General features: G+C 34.3%; 1 protein-coding gene across 2 annotated transcripts in view; it reads right to left on the bottom strand.

The window, feature by feature from the left end:
• Positions 1 to 16,684, bottom strand: part of ARAP2 (ArfGAP with RhoGAP domain, ankyrin repeat and PH domain 2) — a 127,189-nt gene that overhangs the window by 62,916 nt on the left and 47,589 nt on the right. For both annotated transcript variants that reach the window (XM_085059183.1, XM_085059182.1), the window contains exons 10-14: positions 5,985 to 6,100; positions 4,663 to 4,862; positions 3,782 to 3,867; positions 2,917 to 3,099; positions 731 to 905 (exon numbers count right to left, since the gene is read on the bottom strand). In XM_085059183.1, coding sequence (XP_084915309.1) covers positions 731 to 905; positions 2,917 to 3,099; positions 3,782 to 3,867; positions 4,663 to 4,862; positions 5,985 to 6,100 — 760 coding nt within the window. The remainder of the gene's footprint in view (positions 1 to 730; positions 906 to 2,916; positions 3,100 to 3,781; positions 3,868 to 4,662; positions 4,863 to 5,984; positions 6,101 to 16,684) is intronic.

Here is a 16,684-nt window from a genome sequence, read left to right as displayed (position 1 = left end):
ATGACTACATCCACATAGCTATTGTTTTTTCAGTGTAAATCTGCATGTGAGCTTTCAGCTCCTGTCTGCTTCAGATACTGCCCAGCCCTTTTAAAAGCAAAGTTCAGTCACACCCATACACTTCAATTCATTTATTGCTAAGAACAGCTTTCTGTTTTCAAGAGCTTCATAGCAGTCACACACTCCAAACAGGACAGTTGACTTCCAAGCCAAAGTTTATCATTTGCTCCAAGCTGCAACAGAAGTTGTGATGGGAAAAAGGTTTCTGGGATAGATCATTTTGCAGGCTCAAGAGGTGAGTTTTATTTTGGGAGGAGAGTTTGGGAAAAAACAGCTAGGTCTGTGTGCAATAGGAGTGGATATCAATTTAAAGAATCTTTAAGAAAAAAACAAAGTACCAGATGAATTCGTTAGACATGTTAAATGCATACGCCTATTTTTTTCTGGTAGAAGACTGATAATATTGGCAGAGAAGATTATGGATTGTTTTCTGTGCTGTAATTTGGTATGATTTCTATGAGTCACCATTGTGTTGTTTGGGAGTTTTTTAAATCCTAAATATGTTTTCTGAGCAAGATAGCAAATTTGCACCCAATTGAAATTGTGCACTAATAAAACCCTCCATTATACCACTGTTTTTCAAAGCAAAGCAAATTTTTCTTCTGAAGTATTTCCTTCTCTTTTTCACAATATAAAATTAGAAGATCAAAAAGAAACAAATGCATCATACCTGAGAACTTATTATGGTAGAGGAATTCCATTTGCAGTCTTTGTCCAGCTTTCTTGGCTAATAAGTATGGGGTACTGTACACAGGGTCTCCAGTGGCACACATAGCATCAGCCCCACTGAAGAGTAGCATCAGAGTTTCTAGTACATCTTGCTTGACTACAGCAGCACACAGGGCCTTATCAGAGAGGGAAAATAGGAAGTCTGTTTAAATTAGAAAGTCACTGTCAACAGATATATGCAATGTAGATGTAAATCCTTTCACCTCCAATATAGCTGGACCATAAACATTGATAAGTATCAGAAATCATGAAGTATGGTCTGAATCTAGAAAAACTCAGCAACAAAATCCCAAAACATCAGCCCAAGCCCTGCAAGATGTTGCTGTCACAAATTTTACTTGGGAAGGATAACATGAATTAATAAAAATGGAGGAGATTCTTGCTGTTTATTTACATCAAACTACTAAGGAAAAAGTCCTATTATTTCAGACCTCAGAAGTTCAACCAAAAAGATGAGATTAGATTCTTAAATTCTATTACTAAGACACAGATTTAGATTCCTAGGTAGTTTTTTTTAAAAAAAACACAGTCAGGCAATTAGGCAACTACTCCTCAGTGTATCTTAACACTTGTTCATCTTCTTTTAAATGTCTCACCATATCCTAAAACATGAATCTCCTTTTATTTTTGTATACACAAACATGACCAACATTATTCTTCTTTCACAAGATTAGTCCAAAACCTTAAAACCAAAAATAGCTACACAATTACAGCAACCTATCCCATTAAAATTTCTATGATTTAATATTTAAGTGATTTGGTTAATGACTGAGTTTTTCTTATTTGATTAAAGCAGAAGTCACTCAAAATAGGAAGAGTACTCCTTTAAAATTTAGCTGTTCTAATAAACACATAAGCCTCCAGGACGCACAAGATAACAGAAAAGACGGTTCAATAAAAGTTCTAGAATTACTTGGCAATGAATGCCTTATTACATAGTGATTTCATGTCTCCATAGAGAATTTGATAACTTTTCCCAGTAGCTAAATGATTATTTGACACATATCCTTCCCCACAAAAAACAAATCCTACAGATTTGAGAAAAACCATGCTTGTATAACATTGAGCTTTTTTCTGTAGGCTGCAGTTACAGTATTAAGCAAAATCTCACAGCTATTACCAATAAATAGAAAGCAATCCAAATGTCTCATTTTGCAATGACAAAGAGTTCCCCGTGATGCCCAAAAATGTTTCTCCAATGAAATGCAGGAAACAAACTCAAGCTGTAAAGTGATGGTTCTATACTTTGGCTAGAGGCATTTCAGTGATAATTATACTTATATGCCTTTATTTTAAATTATGTGTATAACTAACATACAATTTATAAAATGTACGAAAAATAACACTTCTTTTCCACACACTAACACTGAACAAATGAAACCACTGTGTTTCAAACCACTCAACTTTTAAATGTTACTGCCCTCCCACAATCTTTACATATCCTTCGAGACAATTTGATTCATGTAATTGAATTCATTAACATTGCAAAATGCATTTAAACTCTTCTGTATTCATTAACCCTGAACAACCATGACTCAAACCCTCAGATATGAGAATTCAGTCAAATGGACATCAAAATTTACAAAGGCATGGATAATTAAAATTTTCCATTTTATAACTCTAAAGAATTTGTTGTTTTTGTAAAAGGAGAGAACACATATTTTCCGTCATTATTTTTAGCTTTTTCATTTCCAAGAAGCTATAAGCTACTACATGTGTTACAAGCTATTTTCACCATTGATAAAAATGGACCATCTAATGTATGTGAATGTTAGATGTCAGACATGTAGGATATAAAAAGTCACATAAAGAAGTAATCTAAAGAAGTAAAGTGGAAATTCGCGTCCTTAGACTACACTTGAATTAAAATAAAGTTCCATATTTTGATAGCTCTGGAAGACATATTAGGGGCGCCACAGAAGTACCATAACCTTCTACAAACAAACAAACTGGAAAAGCAAGTTAAGTAGTCATGCAAAGACTCCTGCAAAGGCTCCTAAACAGCCCTTACTCAGAATGTCACTCAGGATGCTGAATTAATTTCTCACCAGTTTACCAAGATGACCAAATTGCACACAGATACAATACAATCCAAAATATAGAATGGGCTTAACCATGCTATATTACCTTATTCAACTGTTCCTTAGTTTTGTAGAGAAAGGGTGTTTTCCTGAATTTTCCCTCTTTGTATTTTTGTGTAATGAATGCTATCCTTTTATCTGCAGGGTCATCAATATGCAATTCTTCATCTGGAGGAAGATTTCCAGCCCAAAAACTGTTTGCCCTCTTATTTCCAATGACAATAAAGAGCTGGATGACATGCAAGGAAAAAAATAGCAAAATAGTATGAAGGATATGGAGCCTCTAAACAGATTTCAGCTGCGAAAAGTTGAAAAAGAAAGTTATTAAAGAAAATAAAATTTCCTGCAGGAAACAGAAGCCTCTCTCAGTCACTGCCTATGGTCATCTATAAATGAATAATAAAGTCTGCAATCATCAATTACCATCAAGAGCAGCTAAGCTTTACAAGGCTAATCCCATATAACACTTCATTATATACTAGAAAATACTAGCTAAAGTTCAGAGAAGAGTAACATGTTTTAAAGAAAACACTCACAGCTCCAACCATCTCTATCAGGACCACTTTTTACCAACACCCCTTTTTAACACTCCAAGGAGCTAAACTGGTAGCGAGAAGTTTCCGCTCTTTTCCCCTTGCCCCATCATGAACACTCTCCCAAAGCATTTTATTTCTTTTTTCCCCAAAATATTAGATACTTGGAGAGATACTAAGAGAAACTGTATGGATTGTTAGCAAAACATATGAATTACACAAAGGTACATGATGCAGAGAAACATCGAGTTTACTGTAACAGCACCATATGGTTTAGCAGTTATATGTTCAGTTTTCTTGGGAGTAAAGCAGTAAATAACTCCTTTTCATACAGTAGGTTTCAAGATGGAAAAAAAGAGTTAGAATATCACAACATACCTCAATAAGTTCATTGCTCCAAATGCTGGCATCCATTTTTAGACTGCGAACCTTTGAATCTCTTGGTCCTAAGGATCTGTGTTGTCCTGAAAATCCAAGATTATTATTTAACTAAGGCACTTAAACTGAGTTTTTCTTCTGCTGAGATAACAAAAAAAAATGTGAAAAAGACAGATTTATTCTACTCGCTATTTTTGAAAAAGGTTGGGTTTGACATTTGAATATAAAAGCATCAAAAATAAATCTATTTTTTTGAAAAAAAAAGGTTAATTTCATTTGACAGTAATGAATAAAAAAAAAGTAGGCTCTCTCATGTAGACTATTTCTGGGAGAGTTTGGTTCAAAAGAAAGCCTAGAATTATAAATTATTTCGTTGAATCTACTGCTTAAACACATATTTCAACAAAAAACATGACAGAACTAGATTTTTAGTAGTATCTGAAAAAAACATCCCTATCAGCAGTAAAATATGCCCAGATGTAACAAAATTAATACCCAAAATTTATACACTAAAAATTGTTATACTTTGGCATCTAGCCTTGCAAGAGCAATTCCTTTCACATGAAGTGCTATTGTGTCTTAATTTCCACTAATTGCAAAGGATTATTCATCTGAGAGAACTCAGTCATGACAGACATGTGATTTATGCATGGAAGTGCTTTAGAATAAGGATACCCTTGGTATAAAAAAAAAAACCAAACTCAACTTATGCTCACATTTTGTTTCTCAAAACTTCCAAAGGATAGCACTTTAAAAATGAAAAAAAAAAAAAAAAAAAAAAAAAAGCCAATTCAGAAGCCAATTCAGAACAAAAGAACATACACAGATATGCAAATATGACATTTAGTGGAACCCACACAGCTTGTCATTAATTACTCTACCTGCACACTTCTTACAAATGACAACACAGAGATTGATGGATGCCCAGTCAGGACTGGGAGCTTTACAGTCAGCGCAGCTCCTGTTGGACTCATTGAACCAAATCTTCTCAGCTACTTCATAATCGGATAGAGTTTCTGCTATTGATTGCTGGAGTGCTTCAATCCAGTCTTGTTTCTCTCTTTCTGACTCTGCTGTAAAGCTGAAACAATTGACTTTTCTGTGTTATTGATCTTTATTTTAAAGCCCAATTAAACATGGTCTGTAGTGTCTCTTATTTATTACATTTACATCTGAAATTGCAGTCAAAATCTTCCTCTGCACAGATATAAATACTAAAATGGAATGTATTACTTTGTATTTTTATTCAATGAAACGCCCTCATTTTAGCATTCAGTTTTCAACAAAACCACTAGTATAAGCGACACAGCTTTTGTAATATTCACATAACATCCCGGAGTTAATTTCACTCCTTTTATGTTACCAATTACCAAACGCAAAGACTGAACTTCAACAAAAGGATAGAATGACACAAGAAAACACGGAGACTTACTAAGAAGTAAAAATGAACTTGCTTTTCATTTCAATTAGCTTTTTAAAAAATCAAATTATAAACAAACATCAGCATGATGATGTCTTAGAGAAAACCTAATAACTATCCATCTACCAACTATCAACAGATTCAAATTGCTGATCAAGACTAATTTACCTGCTAGCTGACTGAGAGTGAAAGTATTTGCTAATATTTAACAAGCCCAGGAGAACAAAGCAATTTCCTTCTCCCCTTCGTTATGAAGTTTCATTTAAGAAACGCTACAACACTTAACAGAAGGCTTTTATTAGCATGTGCTTTCATTTTCTTAAAAATCATTGCAAGTATTAGCATCAGCCAAAGTGAAACTTCCAACTGCTTTCAACCAAGGATTTCTACAAGGAATGGTACATGAAAGCTTCTTTTCAAATAAAATGCATAATACTAAACGGATGCAGCATTATTTCACTACTGAAGTTTATTATTCTTTAAGATGGAGTCAATTTGTTAAAGTGGAGCAATTCCTTTCTTTTTTTTTTCCTTTAGCTCTTGTACAGAATGAACAAAGAAGACTACATAAAAATACGAACCTGTGGGCATAATATGCTTAGTCAGGAGCTAAGAGATGAAGCACACAGCTAAACAAATGAAAGAAAATCCTTCAATTTCTAAAAATTGCTGAATATCCTTACTACCTTTTCATCCAAACTAGCTAAGGCAACGCAGTATGAAAACAGTATTTCTTTATTGCATTAGTTAATTGCATATTTTGTAAAGTGTTTAACTTCTTACCTAAAGCTTTTATAAGGAGTAATTATTTCAAAAGATTGCTTTGCAGCCCGATCCACTTGTTTTACATTTGCCACATTCATAGGGATTAGAGTAATACCAAATCCTGTCTTAAAGTCCTAGGGAAAAGATAACAAAAGTTCAAGGGATTATCATTCAAGAATCAAACTTGTAAAGAAGAATTATTTCATCATGGTCCAAAAAAACTAAGTCAGTAATATATATTTTTGCCATAATTTACAAGCCACTTCTAATTTATTAATGGATAAATAAATTTTGTCCAACCCTAAGTTTCCAGTTTCTGGAACGACCTTACTTGATTGTTGTTAGGAGAAAAAATGCACACTCTAATTATTAAAAAAGGAAACAATGAAAAAGATTAACAACAGATTGCATTAAAATGTGAATGCAAAATTATGCAAGTATCTAGCTTAAATCCTGCTTTACTGTCTAAATAATCTCTATACATCTAAATCCTTCTCATCGACAGCAGTTTTTCTTGCTTTAAACCTGAGTGTTTTAACAAAATAAAATATATTACATATAAAAGTCTTTCTTAAGCCTGTGGTTGCTCATGCTTCTGATATACTACATGAACTAAACATATCTTTGAAAAAATCTCCTATACAGCAGCTAAAATATCAAAGGGTTAGTTGTGACTCAATTATTAGAAATTATTTTTGCCTTAAACCAAATGAAATTGTTTGAAATTGTTTGGGATTTTTACTTCTGCATGGAAAAATGTACTTAAAAATAACTTTTGCATTGACACAACTGTGAAATAAAATGTTCAGTGAGCACTTCTGAGGGCCTCTGAAATGTATGGATTTTGGAAAAACTGATAAGTATGTAAGTTATTTCTGATCTATTTGGAATACCATCAGCATTTCCTTCTTAAATTTATTTACATGTTCATCTAGTGGCAGCCACTTCCACAAGTTTAATTTCTGGAAATATTAGTGTATTTCTTGAAAACAGTAACTGCATCAGAAAAAAACAAATTATACCATCCAAGCAAAAGGCCAAATTCACACATCTTACCACTTGCATGTTCACTAAGTTACCTCTCACACAACAAGTATTTGGGTACAGACTGATAAAAATAAAAGCACTGAAAGGTAAAAGCTCCAGAGTTGCCTGCCTCTGCAGAGAAGACTGTTTTTCTAGTTAATACATATTTAAACCTGCATCACTGACAAGCCTTTCTTTGTAAGATTCCTAAATTCTTGAGCACTAAAGCCTAAATGGAGAAAATACTTCACACAACTCTTTTAATACCCTATTTCAGGTATGAGCAAATAAAAATATCATTTTAGCCAGGAGTGTTAAAGCTAAATCTGACAAAAGACACACATGTGTGTGTGTCTATGCACAAGCAGAAGTATCAATTATATCATATGAGGCATTGAAGAGAATAATGCCCCAAAAAGAATAATAATGTCTATTACAGGATGAGATTTTTAAAATGACAGAATTACAACTAATAAAATATACTGTGAGATAAGTCAGCTAATGTTTACTTGCCAGACTTCTTAGTAAGAATTTCCTGGGGATTTTTACATTCCATTACCCTTGAGAGTAGCAGTGGGGAACCAGGTATGGATTTCAACACAAAGTAGTAGCTTTTCAATAACTAACCTGGCTTAGCCACTCCTCATACAATGTATTTTTAAATATTTCTACTTTTCTTCTACCCTCATATCCTGTAACCTAGACATCTTTATTCTGTCCCCTCACCTTTAGCCCCCAGTCCATTTCCCTATAAATCACAGGTTTCATACTGGCACACTTGCCTCAGAAGAGAGCAGAGTTCTGTGAAGCCTACGCAGTTCCTAATTCACCCTCTATGGGAAAAGAGTGGGCAGAATAATCTCTTTGAGTGTGAACTTGACAGCATCCTCTGTAGCAGTGAAGCATTCTTAACTTCACATCACCAGTGAGAAAAACAGAAGCATGAAATAGTAAAAAAAAAAGACTGAGGATAGAAAAATACAAAGCTTTTATTTCTATCAGTGAAATAAAAAAAAAAAAAGAATTGGATGCAGGTTTCATTTGTTGATTCTATTATTTCAAATTATTTCAAATAATTTTAAGAAATTAGTTTAATAATTTTATAACTTTAAGAAATCCTGATTTTCAAAGGAAAGGTAATAAGACTATACTTGTACCTGAACAGTGCAATGCCTTCTCTGTTTATTAAATAACAGCTAAATAACTGCCAGAAGCCATGGTTAACAGGTGTGCAATATACTTTTAGGTCCAGATTAAAGTTCACTGAAGGTAAATGATTAACAAAGATGACTAAAATAATAACTACCTTATTGAGGCTGATCAAAAGTTCCCCAGTACAGTGACTCCCCTTCAGGCACTTGCTACTGGTGACAGTCATAATAATAATGCAAAAAAGAAAAGACACATGCTCATCTTCCCAAGTAAGCCTCCAGCGATCTAGGGACCTCCAGCTTGAAAGTCCCTTAACAAACAGTTGCAGTGAAGCTATTTATACTTACTAGGCATTGATAAGCACATCCTCAAGGAATTTAAAAACCCCAACAACACCATGCTTTGAGGTCTCTGCAGGATCTTACTCCATAAATTTCCGAAATACTTGTTGTGAAAAAAGGAGGTCCTTTTGTTTATGTATGTCGCCACCTGACAACTGAGAATTTTCAGTTTTTTTCCTGAATGCTGAGAATTTCATTACACAGCATAAGAAGGGAAAAAAACGCTAACTAAATTTCATTCATCTACTTATTCCATATTGTTCCCTCTTGAAAATATTTATCCTATGCTCCCTTTAAGTCTCTTATGCCTGCAAACAGCTTGTTGCACCTGCTTTCCTTGGAGCAAAATGGAGCAAGGTGCATGGAAGTGACCTGCCACACAAAGATCATACACACATTAATGTTTGCGAAAACAGACACCAAAGTTTGTTGCACTACACTTAACCATACAGAACCAAGAAAGCACTCTAGAAACAAAGTGCATTAATTTGGAAGTTTTTACCTTTGGATGCAGCACCAACCCTCCAAAATTTCTACTCGTGCCCAGTGTATGAACAATCCCACTAAAGAGAGAATAACTCATTATGTTTTACACTTAGCAAAGGCATAAGAACTCACAGCACTGAACTTCAGTATGAGGACTGTCAGAAACCTCAAAAAATTAGAATCTACTTTTCAGAACAGAAGATGGTGGCAAATTCAGCAACTTCACTGGTACATTAGAGTGAAGTTATTTCCATAATGGTCCAAACAAATTCCTTATGGTAACAACACAACACTTGGCATAAACCTGACTTTGTGAGTGACAGGTACACTGGAATCTAATTTTCAGTGCTCAGAATTATATGCTTTCAGGAGTGCAGTCTCCTCTCCTTCAGAAACAGAAGTGGGAATTGGTACAGGGAAGAAAGAAGTGCTCCACTTTGAAAGATAAATTCATTCACTTTGAGCACACAGAAGGACAATAGGGCCATTCAAGAACTATACAAAAAATATCGACAGCAAGAGCAAGCAGTATCTTTTCAGAATAAGAATTGTCTTGCTTCTACCTACTGAAAGCTCATTGTTTCAGATACATTGAACTGTGCTAGGCTTTCTGACAAAGGAAGAAAAGTTTAAGATTCAAAAATGCACAGCAAAAGATGAGGGTTGGGTTGTTTGGGGTTTTTTTTAATTTAAATATAGATATGACTTAAATGTCTATATTTATGCTACATGAATTTGAAGAAAGGTTGAAAAATGGCTTGACAATAAGAGCTTTAAAATAACCCAAATAAAGTTCTTTATAGATATAATAATATATCAAAAGTATTCACTAAACAGCACAGTTAAGTGAAGGCTAAAAATACTAAGATGAGTACTGGCTTTCTGATTAGCTGTTGTTCCTTCCTGAAGGGTGAATGATTATAATGTGTGAGCATTGCTGTTATTATCACTGTGTCTGAAAAAGACATAACCTATGAAAACCTTTCATTTGTATATAAACCATGAAATTATTTAGCTTTTATTTTTAAACATGCCTTTAACATGCATCTATAAAGTGCCTCTCAGTGTACAAAACTGCCTTCTCTATCATGCATTATCTTTTCAGATGCAAAAGCTGCCCTGTGACAGGCTTTACTAACATTTCTTCCATTCTATTTTGGATAAAATTCAAGATTCAAAATTAGTCTCATGCCTTTTCTAATATACTGCCATTGTTTTACAGACACAGAAATAAACACCAAGGTTAAGGAACACTAAAGTACCTGTATTTTTAAAATCATGCAACTATATCTCAATAAGTGATATTTTCAGAGTTGCTGGATACCTAACTTACTGTATGTTGTCTTAAAAAGACAGACTTGGGCACCTTTCTGCATGTAAATTGTAAATAAATTTGTAATCAGAGGGTGAACATTGTGATTTTCAGTAAGTGAACTGATTTTCTCCACAAAATTGCACTCCTAAAAAGACTCTTCTACCTAGAAAGCATAATATTTTTTTTCTGGTTTTTTTCCCTTCTCACTTGGTTTTGCTCTAGCAACACCTTGTCTGGCATTCTTGTTGGTTTAGTCAAACCAAAATGCATCTGAACACAGGAGTTCTAGAGATGCTGCTTGTGTTCCCCAACATTTACTGTTTCAGCAGTTATTATCATGTCTTTGGATGCACTGTCTTTCATGGATCTAACATTAGTTCCCCAATATATAAAGCAGATTTAAAGGATTCCTTGCATCAGGAAAACATCTCAGAGAAATACAACCAAAAAAATCCAGCTACAATTACACAATTATAACTTTACCCATACTCCTCACATAAAAATAATTGAAAATAAAAGGTTAACTAACTACTACTACTTTCATATTAGAAACATCACTTTTTTTTTTTTTTTTTTTTTTTTTTTTTTTTGTGGAGGACTAAGGATAGCAGCAACAGCAGAGGAAAAGGAACATTGCTGCCATAAGTTCAAGAGGCTATGTTTCTACATATACACACATGCTTATACACACACACAAGTATATACCTTCACATACAAATATATATTTGTAGCTTATCTTGAAGTAAAAAAAATACAGAAGTACAGGACTCTGAAGTACAGAAATAGCACTGGTATATGCTGGGAACACAGCACTTTTGGAAATTGCTACATCAACTAAGTATTCTCACTGCACATCAGTGTCCTTCCTGTGAATGATGAGATCATGATGCATTTGGGGTTTTTTGTCTTTGGCTGTCGGATCTTGAGGATATGCAATATTTAAGTGTGTGAGTGCACACACACACATGGATATATATGTATATATAAATAAAATAAAGCTCCAATAGTGGTAAGAGGTAACAGATAATAAATCAAGAACATTATACTACATATAAACATATATATACACACACAAATGTATATGTGTGTGTTTATACATGCACACTTTTTTATTCCTTTTTAACAGCTATCTTTCATAACACCCTAACATTAATTTATAAAAAGACCACTCATATGTCTGACACTACTCTCGTCTTACTGCCCACACACAGAAAGCTCTTGACCTTTAATCACAATATCTCAGACCAGAGTTCCAAAATAGGACCGTACATGGTCCCTTGTATTTAATTTGCAACAGCTCTTTAGGTTTACATTGGGGAAGTTACCAAGAAGTTTGTGACAATTACATTGTTTCTGCAGGATCTGAAAATTCTCTTAACAATTTAACATGATTTAGACTTTTCCTTCATTCTAACCCCCTGGCATTTGATTCCCTCTAAACAACCAGATTATTCCAGAGAGATTAAATTCCAGTAACTAGAATCATTCAGATGAAACATTCATAGTTTTTTTTCTTCTCCTCATTATTTGGAGGTATATACTCCAGCCTTTCCAGCTCTTAAGGTGGGCTAATTTCTGCAACAGAAATATGGGAAAAATTGGCTTCCATATTAATGAAAAATTAAGACATTAAATAATGACGTGTAATTGAGAAATTGTTTTGATGATATTAAGTTTACACGAGTTTATATTGATTTCCTCTCCTTCTATATGTACTATGCCTAGCACCCACAGTTACTTTTCATCAGGCTTTTCTACATCCCTCATCACAGCCTAAAACCTTTTAATATAGATTTTCAGTGATAGGAACATACTGTGGATTGGAATACAAACCACCACATCTGTACACTGTCTAACAGGTTTCTAATGAGGTCCCAAAATGAAACCACTGTGAAGCATACAGTATGTAATGCCACACTCAAAAAATAATGTTAAAGGAACATGAAGGTTGCTAAATCAAGCCCTGATAAGCAAGGAGATGCTAGAATCAAGTTGTCTATGCATGTTAACTCTGTAGCTTGGTACTCATCTGTTATGTGAGGAAGTCACATCACCAGTTTTAGGTTCTTCACTTTAAGCAAAATTATTTCTTCTCATTTATAGAGCCACTTGAAAATTACTCAAGCTATTATTGAAAAAAAAATTTGTAATGACAACCTGGCATCCAAAATTTCAGAGGTTAAAAAGCAGGAAGACAGCAAAAGACAAGAAGGGACACTTAGATTAGCTCTAGTCAGTGCCACATAGTAAGCTTGTCTGTGGCAGACTATTTTGGCTATACTGCTGCAGTAAATCCCTCTCGGTATCATTCCACATCATTATTTTATAAAAAAAATATAATACATGTACTTTGAGATGGCTCTATGATGAAAGCCAACACATAAGACGTGTGAAAAACTAAGAGAGTAGTTTATAAAATGCATTCCTGAGCAACACTCCTAAGGTAGGTACAACCTTAAATGTTACTTCTCATTTAAGTTACAGACCTATCTATTCACTTACTACAGGGGCAATTCAGAATCCTCACTTCAGCAGCTATGTGTATGTATTGTGCAATATCAATACAATTTTATATCACTTGAATTTGCACCTTCAGGCCCATGCCTTGCTTGTTGCATAGGATGGATCTAGGACACATGAGGATGAAAGCTCCCTTCCTTTATGGGTTGCAAAAATGCAAAATACAAAAAAAAAAAAAAAAAAAAAAGGGAAGATTACATAATTAAAGTGACTGAATACTATCCTGGAATTAGTTCTTATCTTTGCCTTGTCCAGGCTCTACTCAGTGTAAATCAAATGCCTTAGCATACAGTCATTTCACTGCACATTTTTCATTTACTAGTATCTGACTTTATGCTCTAGGGTTTGATTTGCAGAACTGCTGAGCAATTGGAACTTCAGCCAAGACCTATGAAAGCAGTATTTTGAGTAGGTGCAGTTTGAACGAGAACTATTCCCTCCCAACCATCCATAAAAGACTGAGAAAACAGAGAATGCAAAATATATGGATATTTGAATCCTTCATTCTGTTTCTCAGAACTGTGTGGTCACATGGAGGAGACAATCATGTTCCTTTACCTTACAGGAACTGATGAAAAATGAATTCTTCATTGTTGTCAAAGAATATTCCTTTTTTGGTGAAGGATTCATTTGAATGTAAGGCACTTTTCAACAGCGTGCAATAAAGAAGGCATGGGCTGCTTCATTAAAAGAAATAAAAATTACCAAACAGTTACTAAATAAACAACACACTGAAAGAGGTAGCGATTCTGTGAAGGGAAGTAGCATATTATAGTATCTACTGAATAATATTAAAATTGGGTAAAATTAATGTGTTAGAAATAAAGCCCAGTTTTCCCATGATTAGAGGGGTGCAGAGATCTGTAATCAAGGTCATGTTATTTCACACAGATCTTCTTTGAATTTTCAAAGGGTTTTAGTTGAGTTCTTCACAAAAATTAGGTTTCCATAATCACAACAGCATCTGTCTCCCCATGTAACCCCAAGTTCTTACTCTAGATAGATGCTTGGCTTCAATCAATTTCAGCATAATAGCAGCCAATGAATCTTCAGTCTGAGCAAGATTTAAGGGAAGTAGGTCAGAACAGAAAACACAGAGTTTAGGTTTCCCCACTTCCTTACTGCCCAGTCCCAGAAGGAAAGGCTTCAGTGTATGGTCACAGTGAACTCAGACAAGATGATGCAGTCTGGAAGGGGATGTTCAAAGCCAAGAGACACAAACACTTCTATTTCTTAATCCTCAAAAACAAAGCAAGAAGACAACAGACAGTAGAGAAAAGATCGTCATTACAAATATTCATGTCTGCAGAAGCATGCTGAAAGAAAAGGGGAAGAAACAATCCATGCTGCAACCATGCTTTGCCATTACAAATAATTTTTATGCATGCAAAGTATATTACTTCAGAAACAAGCTGTGCAAGTTGTTGCATCAATATAAGAACACGAATTCTACATAAAGTTGTACATTTTAACAAAAAGCAATTTAAAGTTATTAGCAGAAAGTGGAGTTCATGACTTAAAGGTACCATAGTCATTTGCGTTCCTGCTTTAGAAATATACAGAACGAACTGAATTCTTCAACTATTCTAGAATTCAGAGCTCAGATGAATCACAGAAAGTGTGATTCAGGCCATATTCCATTCCTCAGACACATGCTTTCTCTTGTCACTCAACATACTAGGAAAGCAATAATCTCACATCTGAGGCACACAAGACAGAACCAAGCATCAAAACCAAACTGATAACAGCTCATACAAAACCTGCCTTGCTATCTTCCCAAGTACCCTGACAGACACCAAGCAAGAGAAATAAACTTGCTCTCTTTGTTGTGTCCCCCACTCCCATGCCACAGACAGACAAAAGACAATTGTAGGCAAAGTTCCAGTTTGAACAACTACAGTAACTCCTTTCCAGCAGGGCTTCTCTGCACCATGGAGATCATTCAGAAATCTGCATCTTATTAGCCAGAGAGGCTGAAGCCACTGCAGCTGCCTCGGCTATGATCTTTGCTTTTGCTGCTTCATGAAAAATCATGAGATGACATAAAGATATTACAGCTAAATAAACACGTAAATAAAAGTCAAAGCCTGTCAGGAGCAAGTATAGCTTATATTCAAGGCTTTCACCTTTATTTTTATTCCAATGGCTATTCGTAATATTGTCTCATTTAAAAAGGCAATCATGTTCCTTAAGATACACAACTTCTAACACATGGAAACCCATTCCATTTTGGAGCCCATTTCTTGCCACTTAATTCACATATTTTTCGTCCTAAAGGGATACCAGTTTAACTTATGTAAAATCTAAAATTACATGAAAACATCTCACCTTTCCTCACCTTTAGTGTTTGACCCCTTTCACCTTTTTTTCCATTTAGCTAAAAAAGCTATCCCTATAGCCACCATCTCAAATTCACAGTCTTAAACAGTTCCCTGCAAGGAGCACCCAGAGCAACTCCTGTTCATACAGGGACATTTTTCAGCATAGATATTACTATTACAATTTTAAGTAGCCATCTGGACTCTTCTTTGGAAGTGCCTCATTAATGGAAACCTTCTTAGATTTAGCAAGACTATTCTGGAGACCAGAAGGATCAGTGAATTTTAAAATACCACATATAGCTATAATTTTCTGAATTCATATCCTTATCATTTTCTTGCCAAAGCTTTACATACACACCAATGATCTTGTTATGTATTCATAATCCACACAAACTAATAAAAAAAGTGAACAAGTTGTGGACATTTTTGCAATACCTTAAAATCTACAAGAGCTGTCACACAAAATTGACAAACCTTTTCATAGACCTTTTAGTACAATTGTCACTAGATAAGAGAGAAAACTGATATGATATCCCCACTGGCAAAATTCCCCTAATGAACCAAGAAAACCTTAAAATAATGGAGTTTCTGCTTTCCTCCAAAATTTGCCCATGGAGATAAACAAATATGATACTGACAGTAAAGTATTATTGACCAAGCACAGTGCTTTTACCTACCGACTGCAAAGAGTCAGGGGCTAAGATAAATGGTCCTCACAGTAAATACAAAGACTTATTTTATTTACTCCCTCCTTCTTTAATAAATTAAATTTTAATTTTATATTTCACAAGTAGAAATAATTAATAACTAACATAATTCATATGATTTCAATAATCACAAACAAAAATAGCATCCCCTGATGGAGAAAGTTCTCCAAAGCTTGTTTTTACTCACAAACCTAATTTCCAAGTAATCTGCATGACTCAAAATATTTACAAAGGGCAATTAATAAAAAAAAAAAAAAGGCCATCCAAATAGGACTAATAATTATAGACATTTTCATATCTTTTAAAAAATATATGTATGGCTATCTAAATTTATTCAAGTATATCTTATTTTATCATAACTGGATCCCTATGGTATTTCCTAGCTGATATTGATAAAATGAACAGTTTAGATTTCTGATCCTATCAAACTGAATTACTCTTCTGAGATCATGTATATTGCAAGAAGACACACACACACACCACACACACCTTATAAGAATAAATGAATAAATCACATGAAATATGGAGATCTCTGGACTGTGCTAGCTACTTTTTCCAGCTTGGGAGATTTTAGACACCTTCTGCTTTGAGAGCCATGAAGATAAAAGTTTGACTTTGGCAAGTCACATTATGATCTTCAGTTTAAAGAGGAAATAAATAAGCTAAGGATAGTATAGACCCACACAAAAGCTTGTGGTCAGACAGTATAAACTCTTATCTATTTAATAAATGTTCACCTTTGCAGGAAAGAAACATTAAACTCCATAAAATTCCAGATTGGTTAAAATTTTAAATTCAGAAATTTTTGAACTACCTGGACCAAAAAAGAAAAATGTTTTTTCTTGTGAAA

Source organism: Lichenostomus cassidix, chromosome 4 (genome assembly GCF_008360975.1).
Source record: "Lichenostomus cassidix isolate B80296 chromosome 4, HeHo_3.0, whole genome shotgun sequence".
Classification (NCBI taxonomy): Eukaryota; Metazoa; Chordata; class Aves; order Passeriformes; family Meliphagidae; genus Lichenostomus; species Lichenostomus cassidix.
Note: the sequence above shows the minus strand (reverse complement) of the source record. Positions and strands in the feature narration are given on the sequence as shown.